At 39.1% G+C, this 19,962-nt stretch overlaps 1 protein-coding gene across 1 annotated transcript in view; it reads right to left on the bottom strand.

Moving 5' to 3' along the window:
* Nucleotides 1–19,962, bottom strand: part of dlgap4a (discs, large (Drosophila) homolog-associated protein 4a) — a 140,476-nt gene that overhangs the window by 22,210 nt on the left and 98,304 nt on the right. The window contains exons 2-6 of the mRNA XM_047368682.1: nucleotides 7,179–8,427; nucleotides 6,645–6,880; nucleotides 4,935–5,082; nucleotides 1,441–1,660; nucleotides 571–669 (exon numbers count right to left, since the gene is read on the bottom strand). Coding sequence (XP_047224638.1) covers nucleotides 571–669; nucleotides 1,441–1,660; nucleotides 4,935–5,082; nucleotides 6,645–6,880; nucleotides 7,179–8,357 — 1,882 coding nt within the window. The 5' untranslated portion in view covers nucleotides 8,358–8,427. The remainder of the gene's footprint in view (nucleotides 1–570; nucleotides 670–1,440; nucleotides 1,661–4,934; nucleotides 5,083–6,644; nucleotides 6,881–7,178; nucleotides 8,428–19,962) is intronic.

Here is a 19,962-nt window from a genome sequence, read left to right as displayed (position 1 = left end):
TGATGCTCTCTGCAGACCTAATTGTTCATTGTAGTTTGGACCTGTCCTGTTCTGTGGATGACCCAAACCACACAATGATGGACAGACACGGGACAGACTGAATAATGACAACAGAAGATGATAAGCAGCTCCTATGGAAGGTTGTATTTTTCGAGTTGCTGCCAGAAGTAGAGTCTCTGCTGGGCCTTCTTCTGAACAGTGTCTATGTGTGAGGACCATGTCATAAATATTTGTACCTTGTCCTAATATCTTTTGGAATATGCCAGTGTCATTTCCAATTTCAAATCATTTCCAAAGGCTTGGCACTGCATCATGGCTCCTCCTGCACCTCTTCTTTCATATTGGGTTTGACATTGAGGCCATCTTCCTGACACTCTTGACACTCACTAGTCATCTGCCTTCCTCCTTATACTTGACATACAGCATCAGGGTGCTGGACTTTGATGAAACCCTTCATGCATGCTAAGAAGCACCTTTGTCTTGATATCAGTTGATTTTGTCTCCTTTGGCTAGGCTATTATTCCAGCAGGGTATTTGATGACTGACAGAGTGTATGTGCTGATGTCTTACCATTCAGCTGACTTTTTAGGATCTGCCTTACTTGCTGCAGGTAATGAATTTCTTGCAGGCCCACCAGGGGTGTCTGTTCGCCTGTGGGATCTTGAACATCTGCAATGTTAAATTCTGGTAATTAAACCCCTTCTGTTAAAATTATCTTCCCACCTCCTGGATAACATTTGGCCACACTTATCAACTCGAAATGACATTCCAATGTTCATGTTGTAAATTTTAGTTAGGCGGATCCGTTAGTCGATGTCGTGTTCATCCTTGGCATACAGCTTGATGCTATCCATGTAGAGGGGTGACAGAAGTTGTTATCCATCAACACTACTGGTTGGCATAAAATGTAATGCTTCATTAACGTCTGCTAGTAGATTTTCAGCTGCCCCTGACCTGCCGTCCTGGTTCCCCTTTGCTGTAGCAACTTCGATGAACTTCATTAACAGTAATTTCTTTTCATGAACCTTAGAACACTGAGTCATTATCACTGTCTCATGTCTTAGAAGGGAATGCTTTGGAATTATACTGCAGCCAATAGGAACACCAATAACAGTTTCAGTTCAATTCAGTTTTATTTATATAGAAATATATACAAATAGACAGATGTCATGAATGAGAATGGCCACTATTGCTCTGCTCTGCTGAAGAGACTGACTTTATTTTTTTTCTATTAGCTTTATTATTTATGGAGGTAGAATCCCTATTATGCTATTATGCAGTTTAACACAAATGATTTTTTTCATCCTTTATTGAATAATTTACACTGTGCACATATGCAATTACTGAGTAAATTTCCACATGGAATTACACATGGGAATCCTGCTTTTTTACTAACATAAGACTAATGCATTCGAAGATCCTCCTCTAAGTGGTACTCACTTGTGCTGGAGCTATAGCTGTAGCCTACAGCGGTGGGTGGTGGTGTCTCTGAGTCCACAGAAGCCGTGTCTTCATCTTGCGAACAGCCCGCCTGGATAGCCCGCAGGTAACTGCGACTGCGAGAACGGAAGCACGTGGGTGCAGGCAGATCCAGGGCCTCGACTGCCTTTGGTTCCCCCTCACAGTATGGTAACGAGTGTCCACAGCCCTGAGCGAATACCTGAAAGAACGTGTGCATACTGATGCAGAAGGCTGACTCTTGAACATGCATTAACAGATGCTCACATGGGGGTGTACCAGTTTAAAAGAAAACTAAGTTGTTGTCGAAGGGTTTTCATTTAAAATTAAACTTAAGTGAAACTGATTGGCACATAAAAGAGTGACACTTCACTTTCTGCTGAAAAATCCTAATCTTTGTAATTACCAAGAATTTACTATTTAAGCGAGATATAATTTCTATGTGTATGTGGATGAAATGAATGAGCGATTCTGAGTGTATGACTTAAGTCACAAAACTAATGGAGAAGAAAATAAATAAAATCAAGTCAATATCTAGGCTATGTCTTATAAACTGGCACACATTTAAAATGCAGTGAGACAGTGCAGAATTTTTTAAAAGAGGTTCTGCTATAAGGTTATAAACAGTTAATATCTAAGCGCAGTAGATAAGTGTCTTGTTCTCTTTATTTGGTAAACATCCAAATTAGCTCAGTCTGGAGGCTGAAGCTAACAGCTAGCCAGAGAGGGGGCCAAGACCAAGGCAGACTTCTAACTGCTTAAAATAACTCCAAGCTCAAACTCACATAGCATGAAACATTTTGACCTTTGTTGAGATCAGAGTTGTTTTAAGAAGTCTGCTTTAGTCTTGGCTCTCCTCAGACTGGCTGATTAACTAATCTGGAGGTATGCAAAACGAATGACGTTATGAGATTTATCTGTGGGAGGAAAAATGTTACCTGCTTTTTTCCATTTAACAGAATGTCACATAAAAAATTCAAAGCCATCTCTTAAAAAATAAAGTCAGATATTTTGTTCTCGGTGGGGGTAAAGATTAAAAATGACTATGGATTAATTTCATGACCTCCTAAAATAGTTTTTGTTTCATGATGAGGACTAGATGAGATATCTAGAGTTATGCTAAAGCTTAAAAATATAATTTTTTCTATGCAAAGAATTTCAGCAACAAATATGTGGTAGGTTTAAGGCGTGGCAAATAAACAAAATCTTTAATATGAATTGACTCCACATTTACCCAGATATAAAAAAAAACCTTAGTGGGATTCATTTCATCTCAGGTGAACTTGATTCTCTCACTCATTAGCTGGTTTATGCAAAACATATCCGAATATAGAAAGATCTTTGCTTCTCTGCTTTTCTGCTTTTATTTGGGTCAGCATCCAAGCCAAATCCTGGATGAATTTGTAAAACAGGCTCTCAGCACTATCCAGCTAATATAATTTGACAGTCCGCAAAATCTTTTTGAGCATTTTTACTATTGGATGTATTCAAACACTATTGGTTGATAGTGTTTGAACTATCGGTTCAAACACTATCGGTTGATGTTTTAAACTTATTTAAAAAGCCTTGCAAAAGTATTTATACACCTTAAATGTTTTTACATGTTGTCACATTACAATCACAGATTTCAGTATTCAGTATTATATTTACATTTTATGCATCAGAACCACAGAAAGTAATGCAAACCTTTCAAGTGAAAGGTATATGACACAAGGTTTTACATTTTGAATTAGAAAGGTACAGCATGCATTTGCACTTTTACATCACCTCTTCAGAAAAAAAGCATTGCCATAGCATGACACTGTCCCCACCCTGTCAGACACATAGAATAATGTCTTCACGGGGATGTCCATTGATAGTTTTCCACTACAACATAAAGTGCAGTGTGAATATACACTCACCGGCCACTTTATTAGATACACTGAGGCGACTGTGGCTCAATAGGAAGAGTAGTCGTCTTGCAATCAGAAGGTTGTGGGTTCGATTTCAGCTTCCTCCTACCATATGTCGATGTGCCCCTGGGCAAGGCACTTAACCTTAAGTTGCCTACCGATCGGTGTATGAATGTGTGAATGTGGCTCTAGTGTAAAGCGCTTTCAGTGGTCTGTATGACTGGAAAAGCGCAATAAGTTCAGTCCATTTACCATTTACCTTGCTAGTAACGGGTTGGACCCAGTTTTGCCTTCAGAACTGCCTTAATCCTTCGTGGTATAGGTTCAACAAGGTACTGAAAAAATCCTGAATTTGGTCCATATTGACATGATAGCATCACACAGATGCTGCAGATATGTTGGCTGCTCATCCATGATGCGAATCTCCTGTTCCACCACATCCCAAAGGTGCTCTATTGGATTGAGATCTGGTGACTGTGGAGGCCATTTGAGTCCAGTGAACTCATTGTCATGTTCAAGAAACCAGTCTGAGATGATTTGTGCTTTATGACATGGCATGTTATCCTGCTGGAAGTAACCATCAAAAGATGGGTACATTGTGGTCATAAAGGGATGGACATGGTCAGCAACAATACTCAGGTAGGCTGTGGCGTTGACACGATGCTCAATTGGTACTAAGGGGCCCAACGTGTGCCAAGAAAATATCCCTCACACCATTACACTACCACCACCAGCCTGAACCGTTGATACAAGGCAGGATAGATCCATGCTTTCATGTTGTTGACGCCAAATTCTGACTTTACCATCCGAATGTCGCAGCAGAAATCGAGACTCATCAGACCAGGCCTGCGTGAATTGTAGCTTCAGGTTCCTGTTTTTAGCTGACAGGAGTGGAACCCGGTGTGGTCTTCTGCTGCTGTAGCCCATCCGCTTCAAGGTTCGACGTGTTGTGCGTTCAGAGATGCTCTTCTGCATGCCTTGGTTGTAACGAGTGGTTATTTGAGTTACTGTTGCCTTTCTATCAGCTCGAACCAGTCTGGCCATTCTCCTCTGACCTCCGGCATCAACAAGACATTTGCGCCCACAGAACTGCCGCTCACTGGACATTTTCTCTTTTTCAGACCATTCTTTGTAAACCCTAGAGATGGTAGTGCGTGAAAATCCCAGTAGATCAGCAGTTTCTGAAATACCCAGACCAGCCCGTCTGGCACCAACAACCATGCCACGTTCAAAGTCACTTAAATCACCTTTCTTCCCCATTCTGATGCTCAGTTTGAACTGCAGCAGATAGTCTTGACCATGTCTACATGCCTAAATGCTGCCATGTGATTTGCTCATTAGAAACGAGCAGTTGGACAGGTGTACCTAATAAAGTGGCCGGTGAGTGTAAGAGACTGTTTATCTCAGCACTCTGAAGCACTCATTTAAACATTTTACACAGCTGGTTGAAATGTGAACCTCGGTAGATTTGGATATGTTAAAATGTTGACATTTACTAAGGCCTCTTACTTTCAAAGCCGGTACAAAAGGAAGAAATAATGTCCAAATAACAGTGGAACGCATTTATTTGGATCATAGACCTACCTGAATGCCGAAGCCTCTGCCCAGTGTTCCAGAGCATTGGTTGAAATCACTCTTCCTGTGGTGCGGAGGAGCCTCCCCAGGGCTAACCAGGAAGTCCAGGTTATCAAGGCTCCGATTTGTGGACAGCTCTTTGAGGGATGGCAGGGAGCTGTGGGTAGGGAATTTGATGATTAGCTTCTCATGGGTCTGTGAATGGAATAAGTGTAGGTTGTGTTTAATTGATGATTTTCAGGGAATATTTAACAGGCTCTGAACACATTCCCTATGGTGTTTAAAGACTAAATACTGCTGAAATATGTGGATGGTGATATGTAGTAGTGTGTAAAAAGCAGCACAGAGGAAACAGCTATTTGTGTGCAAATCTGTTAAAAAAGGTTTGTTAAATATTTTTTCTTATAGGCTTGGAAATCAATTTCCTCTGTTCTGGCTTGCAAAGCTAGTCGGTGCTGTTAGTGACAATGTGTGTGCACTAAGCAATAGGGAAGTGATTTGCATGAAGCTAATTTTCATGCTATGACATCAAGGTCTTCAGGAAGCAAGTTTAGAGTTAAGTACAAACATGTGGTTCAGGGTACCTGCAAGGTGCGAGATGGTACCGGGGCATCGAGGGCCAAAAATGCCACATTCATTTTAGAAATAACAAATAAACTTGAAATAAATTAATTAACAAATAAATATATAAAATACATACAAATTATTTAAATGGTGAAATTTTCATTCATTAAAGATTAAAATTATAAATAAATATTTGAAGATATTTAATTAATATTTTCTTGTCAAAATAATCAATTGAATTAAAGTCAAATGATTAAAATTGTTTTTGTTTAATTGTTGTTTATTAATGCATGTTTGAATGATTATATATTTAAATTATATTTTTACTGTTTATTTGCAGTTTATATAATTCTTAAACTTTTTTGTAATTATTTAACGAAACATTTAAGTACCAGTTCATAGTTTATGAAAATATTGTTTTTAATGAATTATTGTGTCCTAAAATGATCATGGATGTGACACTGCTATGACTGGTTTGATGCTGACTTGCTGTGTAGACTGAACAATTAATATGTGAAACATTTTTATTCCACTGCATATAGTGTGTAATGACAATGTACTTTTCACACACACACACACACATACACACACACGTACATTATTGATTATTTATTGTACTGTGGCACTTTTGGGCCTCTTCTGGGGCACTTAGAGGAAAAATATTAGGCAACTGTGGCAAAAACAGGTGGTGGGAAGTAGAGGTAGGGCTGGTGAGGGTGGATGGAAGGAAGGCCACACTGCCTGCCTGTGGATCTCACTGACCTCAGATGCTGCATAGAGCATGCACTTTGCAGAGGAGACCACAGAAAATCCTCCCGCATTAGAGCGTAGCAGCGAGACCTATTTGTGTGGATGTAGAGGTAGAGCACATGGCAAAAATTCACCTTCTAGTGCTTTTTGCACCAAATACAGAACTATGCTATATGTCCGATCCCTTATGCACACTGCAACTTGTTTTAATAAACACTGTACAATGGAATGATTATATGTGAAGGGATGCTGCCACCTGCTGGCATTTGAGAAAACAAATTCATTTACTGCCAAATTATGTTTCAAAGAATGTCAAGTAAAAAGAACAAAAACTAGACTATGGCAAAACAATAAGCATGGTAGTCAAGGCCAGAACTTCAGTGTGACTGATTTAAAGCTGCTCACTTGCGAGGAGGTGGTGGTGGCTGCTGCTCACTCAGGGAGGACTGGGTGGCCTTCAGGTAGCTCTGGCGACGTGCTGCTGACTTCGGGGAAGGTTTGGGGCTTCCCTCAGATTCCTCACTGTCTTCTGGGTCTCCCATGGCTTTCACATAGCTGCCGCTGCGCATCCTTCTGCATGGGATCTCCGTTCCCTTGGTTTTTCCATGAACCAAACTTCCCGTCCAGTCCTCCAGGGGAACCTGGATAACAAAGACACATTACTTACATGTCTTTCTCATTCAAACTTCGCTCTCTTTTTCTGACATTATTAACAACATTCATCTCCAATTTTCCGCAAGTGAAACAATGTTACTTCTAAAAAATATGAGGACATGGATGTTAAGATTTGCAGCTGAAACCTGTAAATTGTATTTAAACTTTTAACAGAACGGTATAAACAATGGATTCAGTAGAGAATTGAGGTTTGTGGTTGTAACTGGACAAATGTGGAAAGGTTTTGGGAGGGTATGGATTTTCCATAAATCGGAAAACTCCTACCTGAAGAAACTGTTGAGCCAGGTCCTGGTGGCATGACTTTGTCTTAATTTGAGTCCTGTTGACTGTAGCAGAGCCTTTCTGCAACACTTGCCGTGCCTGGTTCAGGGTGAGAGAGGACCAGGTGCCCCTTTTCACAGCCATGTCATCCTTGCTCTCCCTGTTTCTTGGCTCCTCTTCCTTGGATCCAACCTGCATCGCTGGGCATGCCAGGAACTTGAGGTCACTGCTGCTTTTTGAGGTTTTGAGAGAATGTGTAGAAATTGTATTGTAGCCCTGTGGAATATGTCTGAGAGCAGTCTGGCTGTCTGACACTGCTCTGCCAAGAGTCATCATACTCAGTGGGTTGCGGTAACCTACAGCAATAGTTCCAGCTTTTGTAGTGTCAGTGTCCAGAGCATCATCTGAGCCCCAAAGGCCGAGTGTATTAGGCCTAGGTCTCTGTTTTGATCCCTCAGTCTTAGCCCTGTCTTTACTCTTGCTCCTGCGGTTTGGTCTACTACCTTCCTCACCACCTCCTGTTGAATTTAGGCTGCCTTTCAGCCCAGAGTTCTCTAAAGACTGGGACTTGGCAAACAACTTCTGCACAGAGTGCATGATGTGGCGGATGCGACCTGGGCTCTCACTGCGCTGCTTGGACATTCGTCCTCTGTGAAATTGCAGGGTGCTGAAGCCATCACGCTGCAGGGGAAGGTGCCTCTCAAGCTGATCCAAGAGACTTGAGGGCAATCGATTCATCTTAGCTGCTGCTGCAGAGGATATGGTGGCAGATCCACTGGTGATCATGGGAGCACCAGTCAGACCCAGACCCAAGCCCATACCCATAGACAAGGAGGTGGACAGGGTACCAGCCCTTCCACCCTGCCCAACTCCACCACCAGGGATACAGCTCTGGGGGCAGTCGAGCTGGTCAGCCTGGGGGGTAAAATGCAGACGAGGGAAGGTGCTGCTGTTGGGAATCTGACTGAAAGGCAGCAGACAGTCAGGGGTCAGAGAGGTGGGGCTGGTGGGAGTGTAATGATGTAGATGTGGGTCCAAAGTGCCATAGTGGTTTACTGTAGGGCTCAACAGGAAAGAGCTGTGAGGATCAGACGTCAGAGGGCACAGAGGCTTCTGAGGGCACCCCGATGGTTCATACGAGTCAGACATGTGCCGACTGCGGCTGGCTCCTAACCCTTTCATGGTAACGGATATATAAAGCTCAGAACATGTCTCCAATCAGTTTGGGTCCACTGACCTCGACGGGATTCACCTGCAATTAGGGAAGATGAAAAACACAAAGAAATAATTACATAAATTGAAATTTAAATAATGATGGTTCAGCATTGCAGTTATACTGAGCTAAATTAGCAATTCAAAACAGTAATAAAACTCATGTTGATTCCAGCAGTCTATTCATTTTCCAGGTAAACTGGTTTGTACCAGCAGCTCTCCCTTTATAAAAATTGTAATTAAATATGAATGCAGGCACAACAGTTAAAGAGCCACTCGTTTACAATCTTTGAACTGCAGAAGAGACATCTACTCTTAAAGCTTAAATGAGTAAGAGCCCAATTAGAAGTGTATTTCCTTCTTGTATCTCTTTCGGTTTTCAGAAGATTAAGCTAAACGCATAAAGAAATCATTCATTATATCTGCAGCATGGGACTTTTTACTGATTTTTACAGCATTACAAAGCCACTGTCCTCTAAATCAAGTACCCACACATCGTACAGTGAATCCTTTTAATACAGCTAACCAGCAAGTGGTGCAAAGTAGAAATGACACAAAAATGTTTTAAGGGGAAGAACCAACATGCATGGAGAATCTAAAACAAAACAATCTTTCTCTAAAACATACAAAAAGGAAATCTATATCACTAAATGATACAGTGATCAAATAAATGGGTGCTGAGGAAATTTACAAATACAGGTCCTTCTCAAAAAATTAGCATATTGTGATAAAGTTCATTATTGTCTATAATGTAATGATGAAAATTTAATATTCATATATTTTAGATTCATTGCACATTAACTGAAATATTTCAGGTCCTTTATTGTCTTAATACGGATGATTTTGGCATACAGCTCATGAAAACCCAAAATTCCTATCTCACAAAATTAGCATATTTCATCTGACCAATAAAAGAAAAGTGTTTTTAATACAAAAAACGTCAACCTTCAAATAATCATGTACAGTTATGCACTCAATACTTGGTCGGGAATCCTTTGGCAGAAATGACTGCTTCAATGCGGCGTGGCATGGAGGCAATCAGCCTGTGGCACTGCTGAGGTCTTATGGAGGCCCAGGATGCTTCGATAGCGGCCTTTAGCTCATCCAGAGTGTTGGGTCTTGAGTCTCTCAACGTTCTCTTCACAATATCCCACAGATTCTCTATGGGGTTCAGGTCAGGAGAGTTGGCAGGCCAATTGAGCACAGTGATACCATGGTCAGTAAACCATTTACCAGTGGTTTTGGCACTGTGAGCAGGTGCCAGGTCGTGCTGAAAAATGAAATCTTCATCTCCATAAAGCTTTTCAGCAGATGGAAGCATGAAGTGCTCCAAAATCTCCTGATAGCTAGCTGCATTGACCCTGCCCTTGATAAAACACAGTGGACCAACACCAGCAGCTGACACGGCACCCCAGACCATCACTGACTGTGGGTACTTGACACTGGACTTCTGGCATTTTGGCATTTCCTTCTCCCCAGTCTTCCTCCAGACTCTGGCACCTTGATTTCCGAATGACATGCAGAATTTGCTTTCATCCGAAAAAAGTACTTTGGACGACTGAGCAACAGTCCAGTGCTGCTTCTCTGTAGCCCAGGTCTGGGGAATGCGGCACCTGTAGCCCATTTCCTGCACACGCCTGTGCACGGTGGCTCTGGATGTTTCTACTCCAGACTCAGTCCACTGCTTCCGCAGGTCCCCCAAGGTCTGGAATCGGCCCTTCTCCACAATCTTCCTCAGGGTCCGGTCACCTCTTCTCGTTGTACAGCGTTTTCTGCCACACTTTTTCCTTCCCACAGACTTCCCACTGAGGTGCCTTGATACAGCACTCTGGGAACAACCTATTCGTTCAGAAATTTCTTTCTGTGTCTTACCCTCTTGCTTGAGGGTGTCAATAGTGGCCTTCTGGACAGCAGTCAGGTCGGCAGTCTTACCCATGATTGGGGTTTTGAGTGATGAACCAGGCTGGGAGTTTTAAAGGCCTCAGGAATCTTTTGCAGGTGTTTAGAGTTAACTCGTTGATTCAGATGATTAGGTTCATAGCTCGTTTAGAGACCCTTTTAATGATATGCTAATTTTGTGAGATAGGAATTTTGGGTTTTCATGAGCTGTATGCCAAAATCATCCGTATTAAGACAATAAAAGACCTGAAATATTTCAGTTAGTGTGCAATGAATCTAAAATATATGAATGTTAAATTTTCATCATGACATTATGGAAAATAATGAACTTTATCACAATATGCTAATTTTTTGAGAAGGACCTGTAGATGTTTAAATATATTTTAATTATACGTGTTTCAGCTGGGTTTTAATTTAATTTACTAAATAAAATGTGACTTTTGTCAGTTGTTTTGAAATATTTTACTCTGATTATAAAACAAATTAATTTTCCCTTTAAAAATATGTCATTAAGAATATTCATCTATTGTTTTTAGCTTGTTTCATGTTAAACAATCTCAAATATTACAAGACTGGCCTTAGGCAAATAGTATTTTGCCGATAAAGTCTTATTATGATTCAGTTTCAAAGCAAAGGCTTTAGTCTTACACCTATATGCTGCAATCATAAGTAACTTCCAGCTGACCACAGTCATCAACCGTTCTACAAAACGTCTGAAAATTCATAAGCCAATGCTGGAATAATCGGTCGTTTAATACTTTGCTTTTTCATGACGATTTAAATAAAAAAAAAGAATTATTTTGATGACATCTGAGGTCAGTTGGAAACTTGAATTCATACTTTCAGCCAGAGACAGTTCTTTCATCAACGGCCCCCTGGGTGCGACTCTACTTCTGCCGACACAAACACAGCCAAACACATACCCACACCCCTAATAAGGCTTATACTGCAAATAATAATAATAGGAATAGTAACAATAATAATAGTTATTATTATTATTATCATTATTATTATTATTGTTGTTATTACTATTATTATTATGAAAGATGTCAGAAACATCAGAGATTAATAATGTATATGAAATGCAAAGTAAGAGCTGAATATGTATCTGCAGTTAATAGAACTAAACCAAAGGAAGGATGAAGACATGGACATACAGACAGAATTTAAAGCATCAATAACCACTTTAGAATAATTCAGTTCATGTTTAACCAGTTTAAATATATTGCTTTTCATCCTCTAAATCCAAGAAAGAACTGAAAATGCTCTGTTTTGTGTTTTATAGAAAAAAAATATTTATTAAATATCAAATTGTGTTTTGACTACTCTTTGTCCATTGTGGAATAATTCATTTGAGGTCTAAAAATGTGCAATTTTGGACTCTAGATGATAAAATGCATTCTAGACTTCCTAAATATGATCAAATTAGCCTATTGAATGGACATGCAAATAAGCAATATAAAACCCATTTCAGTGTGTATTGTTTTTTACATAATGGTTCCCCATGAGATGTGCCACCCTGGACAGAAAGCCATATTGCTCATATCTAAAACCACCACTGCTTTTAGCATGTTTCGGACATATGTTTTTGATAGCAAAAGAAAGAGATACAGCTACATTTGGATATTACTGCAGCTGAAAATATAAAAAACCCTACAATATCCTGTCCAGTGGACCTTTTCAAAATTATAGTTCCAGAGTAAAAAACTTGGACTGGGAGAAATGCTTTACTTTACTCATACTTTGAATGCTGGATAATATACAACTGACGTACAGAGCTCATTTTATCCTGACAGCCTCAGAATTTCATTTGGATATCCAGAAAGAGACATTTACGATTCTTTGTCCTGTTCATTTGCACCATTGCCTTTTGCCAATAAAGATTTTGCCGATAAAGGTGTTTTAAGGCTTCTTTCTGTTCTACTGCACATTCATGTTGTATGGTGATTGTGAAAAAAAAAGCTTTTTGAACATCCTCTAAATCAAGTACCCCTCTAAATCGAACAGATCTTTGTGAATTACACCTCTCAATTTTGCTAAAAAAATGCACAAAAGTATATTAACTATAAATGCATTAAACTTTTAAACATTTCCAGTGCACCACCTTATTCTTGTGACTCAAGTGATCTACAGTATACTTATCAAACGTTTTTGCTTTCACTCACAATCTACTTCATTCGATTATTCCAAGTAAACAGGACAGCTTATTCAGTTGATGGTATGAATTGTTCCAACCAGACAGCCAGAGGCTCAGGACAAAACATCATGGTGATGTTCAGCTTGGAGGTATTACACTGACAATGCATAGAACATTTTTATGACTCATATGTGTAAATTAGATTAATATTTAAGAGCTTCTATTTGTTCCAGAGCAAGAGCAGGAATTGGACCCTCATTTCCTCAAATCTTATTTTAGGTCTTTGCCAGTCTTTTAAATCCACCTGCTGAGGCAGGTATTATGACTCTTTCCTCACCAATAAAGAGGACAGCTCCATATCTTTAGTCTGTTTTTTTAGACATAATTGTTTTATTTTATTGAAAACATTTTATTTTTTAGACAATTAAATTCTCAATTAATCCAGACAAATAAAGTGTATGATGTTGTTATTTATTGTTCTTAAAGAGCCACAAAGTCTCTGGTCATTGTATCTCTACTTAAAATAAATAAATCTTTCACTGCGGAAGTGAAATTATTGAGTGAAAACTGAAGAATGCAAAATCACCAGTTCTACACCATTTGTGGTTTATTGATTTATATTTAATTTGTTTAACTGATCAGAGTGTCTGGATCTTTGCTTGATACTTACTAATCCATGACACAAAATATGACACAAAGGCACATTTTTTATGGATTTTTCAAAGTAGGAAAAACAAGAGAACATGCCTTTCAAAGTCAGGAAGATGTGTGTTGATCTTCATAAAAAAATAGCTACTTTACCAAATGTCTCAGTATTTACAGTGAGAGTAACAATTATGTGACAAACAAAGTTGAATAAGGATCCAGGTTGGTCTTGGTGCCATGCACGTTGAGTAGGAGGGTGAAGCTTGATGTTAGGGAACTTAAACTAACCATTTAAAATGACAGTATGCAAGTACTTCTACTACTTTCACATAGGTATATTTAACAAGGGTTTACTAGTAATTGTGAAGGTTGCCAACTTACTAATTCTATTGCTATAATAAACACAATCATGCTCAGGGCGAAAGAGTTGGCAAAACGAGGACAAATCGGAGCAAAAAAGTGCTACTTTAAGGTGACTCTCTACAACAGGTTCGCTTATTGTCAAAGCAGACTTTGAGCAGACGGTAAATGACATCAAGGTTATGAAAATGTACATTTCACACAGCAGAGATTCATGCTGGATTAAATTCAGCCTAACAGATGCTGTCTGTATCTGAGTGGAATGACTCACCGATCAGTCAATGGTGAGAGCCCTCTCCCACAGCAAGCATGAAATCTTGCCTGGGAGCTGAAGGTGGAATGTTAACTACGCACATTTTCATTCCAGCGTGTTGCTTTGCCACAGCTCTCTGACCTCCCATACAGTCTAAAGAGGGGGAGCAGGCAGTTATCTGAGCCAGTGCTCCTGGTCGCTTACAGCAGAGTTGACAAATACACCAGCACTTTACGACGACACAGCATGCCGCAATTCATCCACCCAGGCTGACTACAACCCAACGCGTTCGCATCCTGTAGGTGCCACTGCTGACAAACTGACACACACCTACACAATGACACACCAACACACACTGACACACACATAGATGTGCTAAATTGCCCACCCACCCACCCACCCACCTACCTCCCGCACAAACGACACTCTGACAAGTGTTGAGCATCGCAGCAGTAAGATGAAAAAGGAATAATGTTCACAGTTCAGGTCATTCCATCAGAGGTTCAGTGCATCTGTCTGTCCATGTGTGTGATGGAGGCCAGCGGGCTAATGTATAATTACAAGGTGGGTGCAGGATATGTTAGCAAATACAGCATGCTTCACAGAGGTTTGTAGATTCATTCAGTCACAGGAGTCGTTTTAACAAGCAGCATCATGTGTGTATGCCCACATATGCTCTGCAAGGGGCATATATTTTGCACATGTGGCTGCAATGGCTGAGATCTTACAGTAATTTAAACGTCAAGGATAGCAGCACAATGGGAATTAACAATAGGTATGGGGGCTGGTATTTTTCTGTGAGTTCATGACAGTAAAGTCAGTATTTGTGTCGTCTTCACAATACACAGAGTCCTTTCTTTACATTTAAGATGGAAAACACTCACACAAATGCTGGCCTTAGTCTACTCAAACAACATAGTGAAAATTGGCAAAAAGCCTCAAAATAAAATTCAGCTTTTATTGTGGTGGTATATTATCATGCTATATACAGCAAACACATGGATGGGTATATGCAACTGTTTCTTTTTTTTTTTACAGTTATTATATACAGTTTATGAATTTAGAATAAACTTACAAAAAAGCAAACCAATTTAAAAAAGCTACACATTAAAAGGAAATTATGTTGTTTGTATTAGAAATATGAAGAAAATCCTATTGTGGGGTCAGAAATGATATTAATATTTCATTTTTATATACCTTTGTACCCTTTATGTTAATTATGTATCATTTAAAAAACAGCCTTTACTAGCCACTTGTAAAACAGGTAAAGCAATATGCAAAAATTAAGAAGAAAATAATCCACACTTATCAGATGAATGAATTTTGTCTATGCCTTTTCACCCAACAGTTCACAGCCATTATCCAATGAGACAAAAATACTGCATGTCTTTAATAAGTGAAAGTATATGACATTAAGTGCCTATTCACCATGTTTCACCAAAGTTTTAACAGGATTGAAAGAAGAAAATGTTGTTGCTTATTGATGACTGGCTTTAAAAACTCATAAGGTCAAGCGGGACACATTGGAAATCTGATGTTCCCCTAGGCACAGAGGAGTTATTACAACTGCACTCTGGTTCCTGCTTAGGTGTAAAAGCTGGTTACTCTGTATGTAAAGTTCAGATAAACATCCCATATGTTCATAAACTGCATTATTTGGTTTGCGGAATGTTGTGACAATATTTCTGTTTTCTTCTCCTTTCTAGCTTTATGAGACAACAGAAATGATCTGCAAAAGGCACATATTATCAGCAGTTAAAATATACCTTAATTTTTCTTGTTTGCAAAAGGCTTTCTGAATTAACACTGTGCATATAGCAGAGCCTCTGGCCAGCTAACACGTTTAAGCGCAATAATCTCTTTCCTTTTATGTCTATTTAATGACAAATAATTCCTGAGGGAAATATCTCACTCTATAGCCACAAAATGCTCCACCATGGATACCAGCTGGTCGCTGACTGTGTGTTTGATGCCGAGAATTTAACGCAAAGCGTGTTTTAGAGCACTTTTTTATTACTGTAAACAGCCGCGTGCTGCAGAGGAAAACAGCAACACAAAATTATGAGCAGGGACTGTGATCAGAGGGGAGCTGCAGGATGGGGTAATGATTCTCGGTGGCTTCATTACTACCAGTGTCTCATTCACATTAACCGTAATGATTCCGATTAGCATGCAGAAATATTGACTGCAGTTGCTTTAAATACCAAGTAACAAAAACAGCCCTGCACCACAGTTAGATAAAGGTATGAGAGAAGCAAAATAGAAAAAAAGGCTGCCTTTAAACTCAGTGTAACTTCACAACTTTATTTTTTACTTCAGGACTGATCTGTTACCATTATTTCAAGGAGGCCACCAAAGAGACACTTACAGATATACTAAATCAACAAAAACAAAAACAAAAACGTTGACATATTAGCCAATAATCTTTCACTCCTAAATTAACAAACATCACAGAATTCTCAAGTAGAAAACAGATTGTAGTCCAACAGATTCACGTTAATTTTACTACATAAAGGAAACATATGGGCAAAGCTACTGTGTCTTGTCTGATACATCTTTACAGCCCACTTTATTGTGTGCTCCAGCAATCTAAGCAGAAAATGACTTCCATTCAATCATGCATTGACACAGCACTACACACCACCTTGGCTGTTTCCCCTGGTGGCTTGTCTAGAGTGTTAGACATGCCTGCTGCCAGGCCTGAATCACTCCACGAAGATTTGGGATATTTAATAACATAATGCTGCATAGTTGGGAAGTGGAAAGAAAATGAAAGAAGGTTTAAAATGTTTTTTTACAAACAAAAATCTGAAAAGCGTATTTGTGCATTTGTGTTCTGCGCCACCTTTCTCTTGAATCAGAGCTGCAAGTCTTTTTGGGATGTGGATTCAGTCAAACTGGATGGATTACATCTTTGAATATTTACTTTCGTGCCTTCCCACAGACCTAAGTGAGGGAGGTTTAGGTTTGGACTTTGATTGGGCCATTCTAACACATAAAATGCTTTGATCTAAACCATTTCATTGTAGCTTTGAATGTATGGTTTGGGTCATTGTCCTGCTGGAAAGTGAACCTCTGCAACAGTTTCAAGTCTTTTGATGACCAAAACAGGGCTAAATGCAAGGATTACCCTGTATTTAGCACGACACATCTTCCCATAAACTCTCATCAACTTCCCTGTCCCACAGCATAATGCTGCCACCATCATGCATAATGCTGGAGATGTTATCCAGTGTTAGCTTTTCCTCACACATAATGTTTTTCATGTAAGCCAAAAAGTTTTTATTTTGTTTGGATATGATCTCATTAGTTTTTATGCCACTTTTCCATAAAAAGCAGGTTTGTGAAGCACAATACTTATAGGTGTCCTTCTACAGATTCTTCTACCAGGGCTGTGGATCTCTGCAGCTCCTCAAGAGTAACCACGGGCATCCTTGACTGCTCCTAACCTTTGACCCTGACCTATCTGATGGGTTCATTGGTCCTCATTGTGTCTTTTGTTCAGTAGCGTTCTCTAATAAACCATTAAAGCCTTCACAGAACAGCTCTATTTAAACTGATGCTAAATTGCTTCAAAGGTGACTATTTACTAATTAGGTGATGTTGGTTGAATCAGATTTCATTTGGGGGTTTCAGAGCAGAGGAGCTAGCATACAAGTGCACGGCATCATTTTCAGATGCTATTTTCATTTGTCTAACATAAAATTCCAAAACAATGAGGTGAAGTTTGTACTTGTAATGTGACTAAATGTCATAGCCATTAAGGGGTAGGAATACTTTTGTAAAGCACTCTATGCTCACATCAAGCTAAGAACAAAAGCAATTTGACTAAAATTGTAATGGGACAGAAGGACGCTGAAAACAAAGCCGTCCTATAATATTTCTTTATTTTGCACTGCATGTAAAAGCTTTGGTTACTTTTTAATTTTGCTTTCAGGTATAATGTGAAGCAAGATGACAGATAACCACAAATCAGTTTTGCAAGTTTGTAACACTGGAGGATGTCTGAGATTTAGCAGATTTTTAAGGCACTCTAGTTTACACTAAACTTCATTGTTGAGAAAGTATGATGTGTCTGTGTTTGAAGGTCCAGTCTATTCTGCCTGAAAATAAATTATGCATGAGTCACATGGCATGCATGAACATAAAATCGATCACATCTGTAATAATGGTCTTTGTGATCAAAAACCATGAAATTGTGTTTGACCTTACAGTACATGGCATTAATTTAATGCCAAAGTCAATAAAAGTTTAGTAAAGTTGGCAAATCACAAAGTCTTTTCTAAATTAGAGGCGTAAAACACAAGAGTGCCCACCAAAGCTGAGCTTAAACTTTTGGGACATTAGCACCTAATTGTTTAAAAGTGAAATGAGTTGCGATTATATTTGTAATACAAGTTACTTTAATCTCATAGGTGTGGGTCTGTTTTCATAAACTAAAAATTCTCTTTTTCAGATAACAAACAGAAAATCATACACTAAATGAACTTTGATACAATCATAATCTTCCCAGGGCCAGTGTAATAGCTGCTGCTTTGTCAAACCTTCATCATTGGCCCTCTGAGAGGTCACGTTACGAAGCCTGACGCTGAGGTATGACTCTGGTTAATTCTGATGCCAGGCCAGCTAACAAGCAGAAGCAAGAGCTGCTGGTCTGTGTCCCACAGAGCCACCAAACAGGCTATAATAAACGTTTCTTGTAATTGTGCACTTCCCCTGCAGCCTGCAGTGATGAGCAGTGGGAGAGGCGAGAGAATTATTGATCCATTCTCGCTCCTTGTTCTAAGGGTGAATATACAGCTGCTGGCTATTGGCTTGCACAGTCTCTAGCTGTAATCACCCCTTTCCTCTTATTGTTTCTCCAGGCCATCCACTCTCCTTTACCCACATGTCCAGCACTTTTACACAACAGTCCACTACAATTACTCACTAAGAGTGTGAGCTACAGTGCTGTAAGTGATTTCTGTGGGTCATTTTTAATTCCTGTTTATTAGCCAGACCTCCCAAATGGGAGTTAAATCAAATGTGACATCCGATAAAAACGTGTTTGTCTTCTTCCAGGCTTCCACAAGTACAAAGTGCATGCTTTCAGTAATAACACTTAAGATGGGCCATCCGCTATCCCCACTGTCTGGTGAAAATATACTAATAGCTTTTTACACTTGGGAAGTTATGTCATCTGCGCTTCCCCTAGATAAAACAAGTGTTATTCTCCACTGCCTCAAGCAAGCAAGCCAACAAAAGCTTATTTATGGGGATAACTAACAAAAAAAGTCAAATATCTATCTATCTATCTATATCTATCTATCTATCTATCTATCTATCTATCTATCTATCTATCTATCTATCTATCTATCTATCTATCTATCTATCTATCTATCTATCTATCTATCTATCTATCTATCTATCTATCTATCTATCTATCTATCTATCTATCTATCTATCTATCTATCTATCTATCTATCTATCTATCTATCTATCTATCTATCTATCTATCTATCTATCTATCTATCTATCTATCTATCTATCTATCTATCTATCTATCTATCTATCTATCTATCTATCTATCTATCTATCTATCTATCTGTCTGTCTGTCTGTCTGTCTGTCTGTCTGTCTGTCTGTCATGCATGTCTATTTGGATACTGCAGAGTTCCTGCCAAAGTACAAAAGCTAGTTAGAGCAACATACTTGGTTTAAAGGGTTGATTCAGATTTTTTGGAGGTGATGTTCTGTGAAGTTATTATCTGCAATAATTATCTTACCTGTAACAGAACAATTTTATATCTCTGTTAGCTTGTTTCAAATTAAATAAGCTCTTGAAGTGATGGAAACTAACAGCTACTTTCATATACACCATTGGTTTTAGCTGACTTTAGCAGTTTTAAACAACTCAAACTAAAAATGTTCATGTGGGATATAACGCTACATTAGCAGATTCTAACAGTCAACAATTTAACAACAGATCATTGTGTTGTTTGGTACTGTTTTGTCAGGCACAAAACATTTGTGATTCTAAATGGAGTTACCTTGGTTGAGTCTATTGGTTGTTTGCTGAGACAGACTCTGCCTACTGCACAGCGCTCAACAGGACAAAATTAGTACCAAAGATTTAAATTAACGATTTGGTCTATTTTTCAAACTTAAATAAAGACGTTGCTTGGAGTTTTTCAGTCTCGTTCAGTCTCGAGTCTTAGCTTGGACTGTTTGCTTGACAACTATTTAGAGCCACAAAACATGCTGCTTTCTTGACATACGAAGTGGTGCAATGACAACTTTTCT

Source organism: Girardinichthys multiradiatus, chromosome 1 (genome assembly GCF_021462225.1).
Source record: "Girardinichthys multiradiatus isolate DD_20200921_A chromosome 1, DD_fGirMul_XY1, whole genome shotgun sequence".
Taxonomy (NCBI): Eukaryota; Metazoa; Chordata; class Actinopteri; order Cyprinodontiformes; family Goodeidae; genus Girardinichthys; species Girardinichthys multiradiatus.
This window is presented reverse-complemented; position numbering and strand designations above follow the sequence as displayed.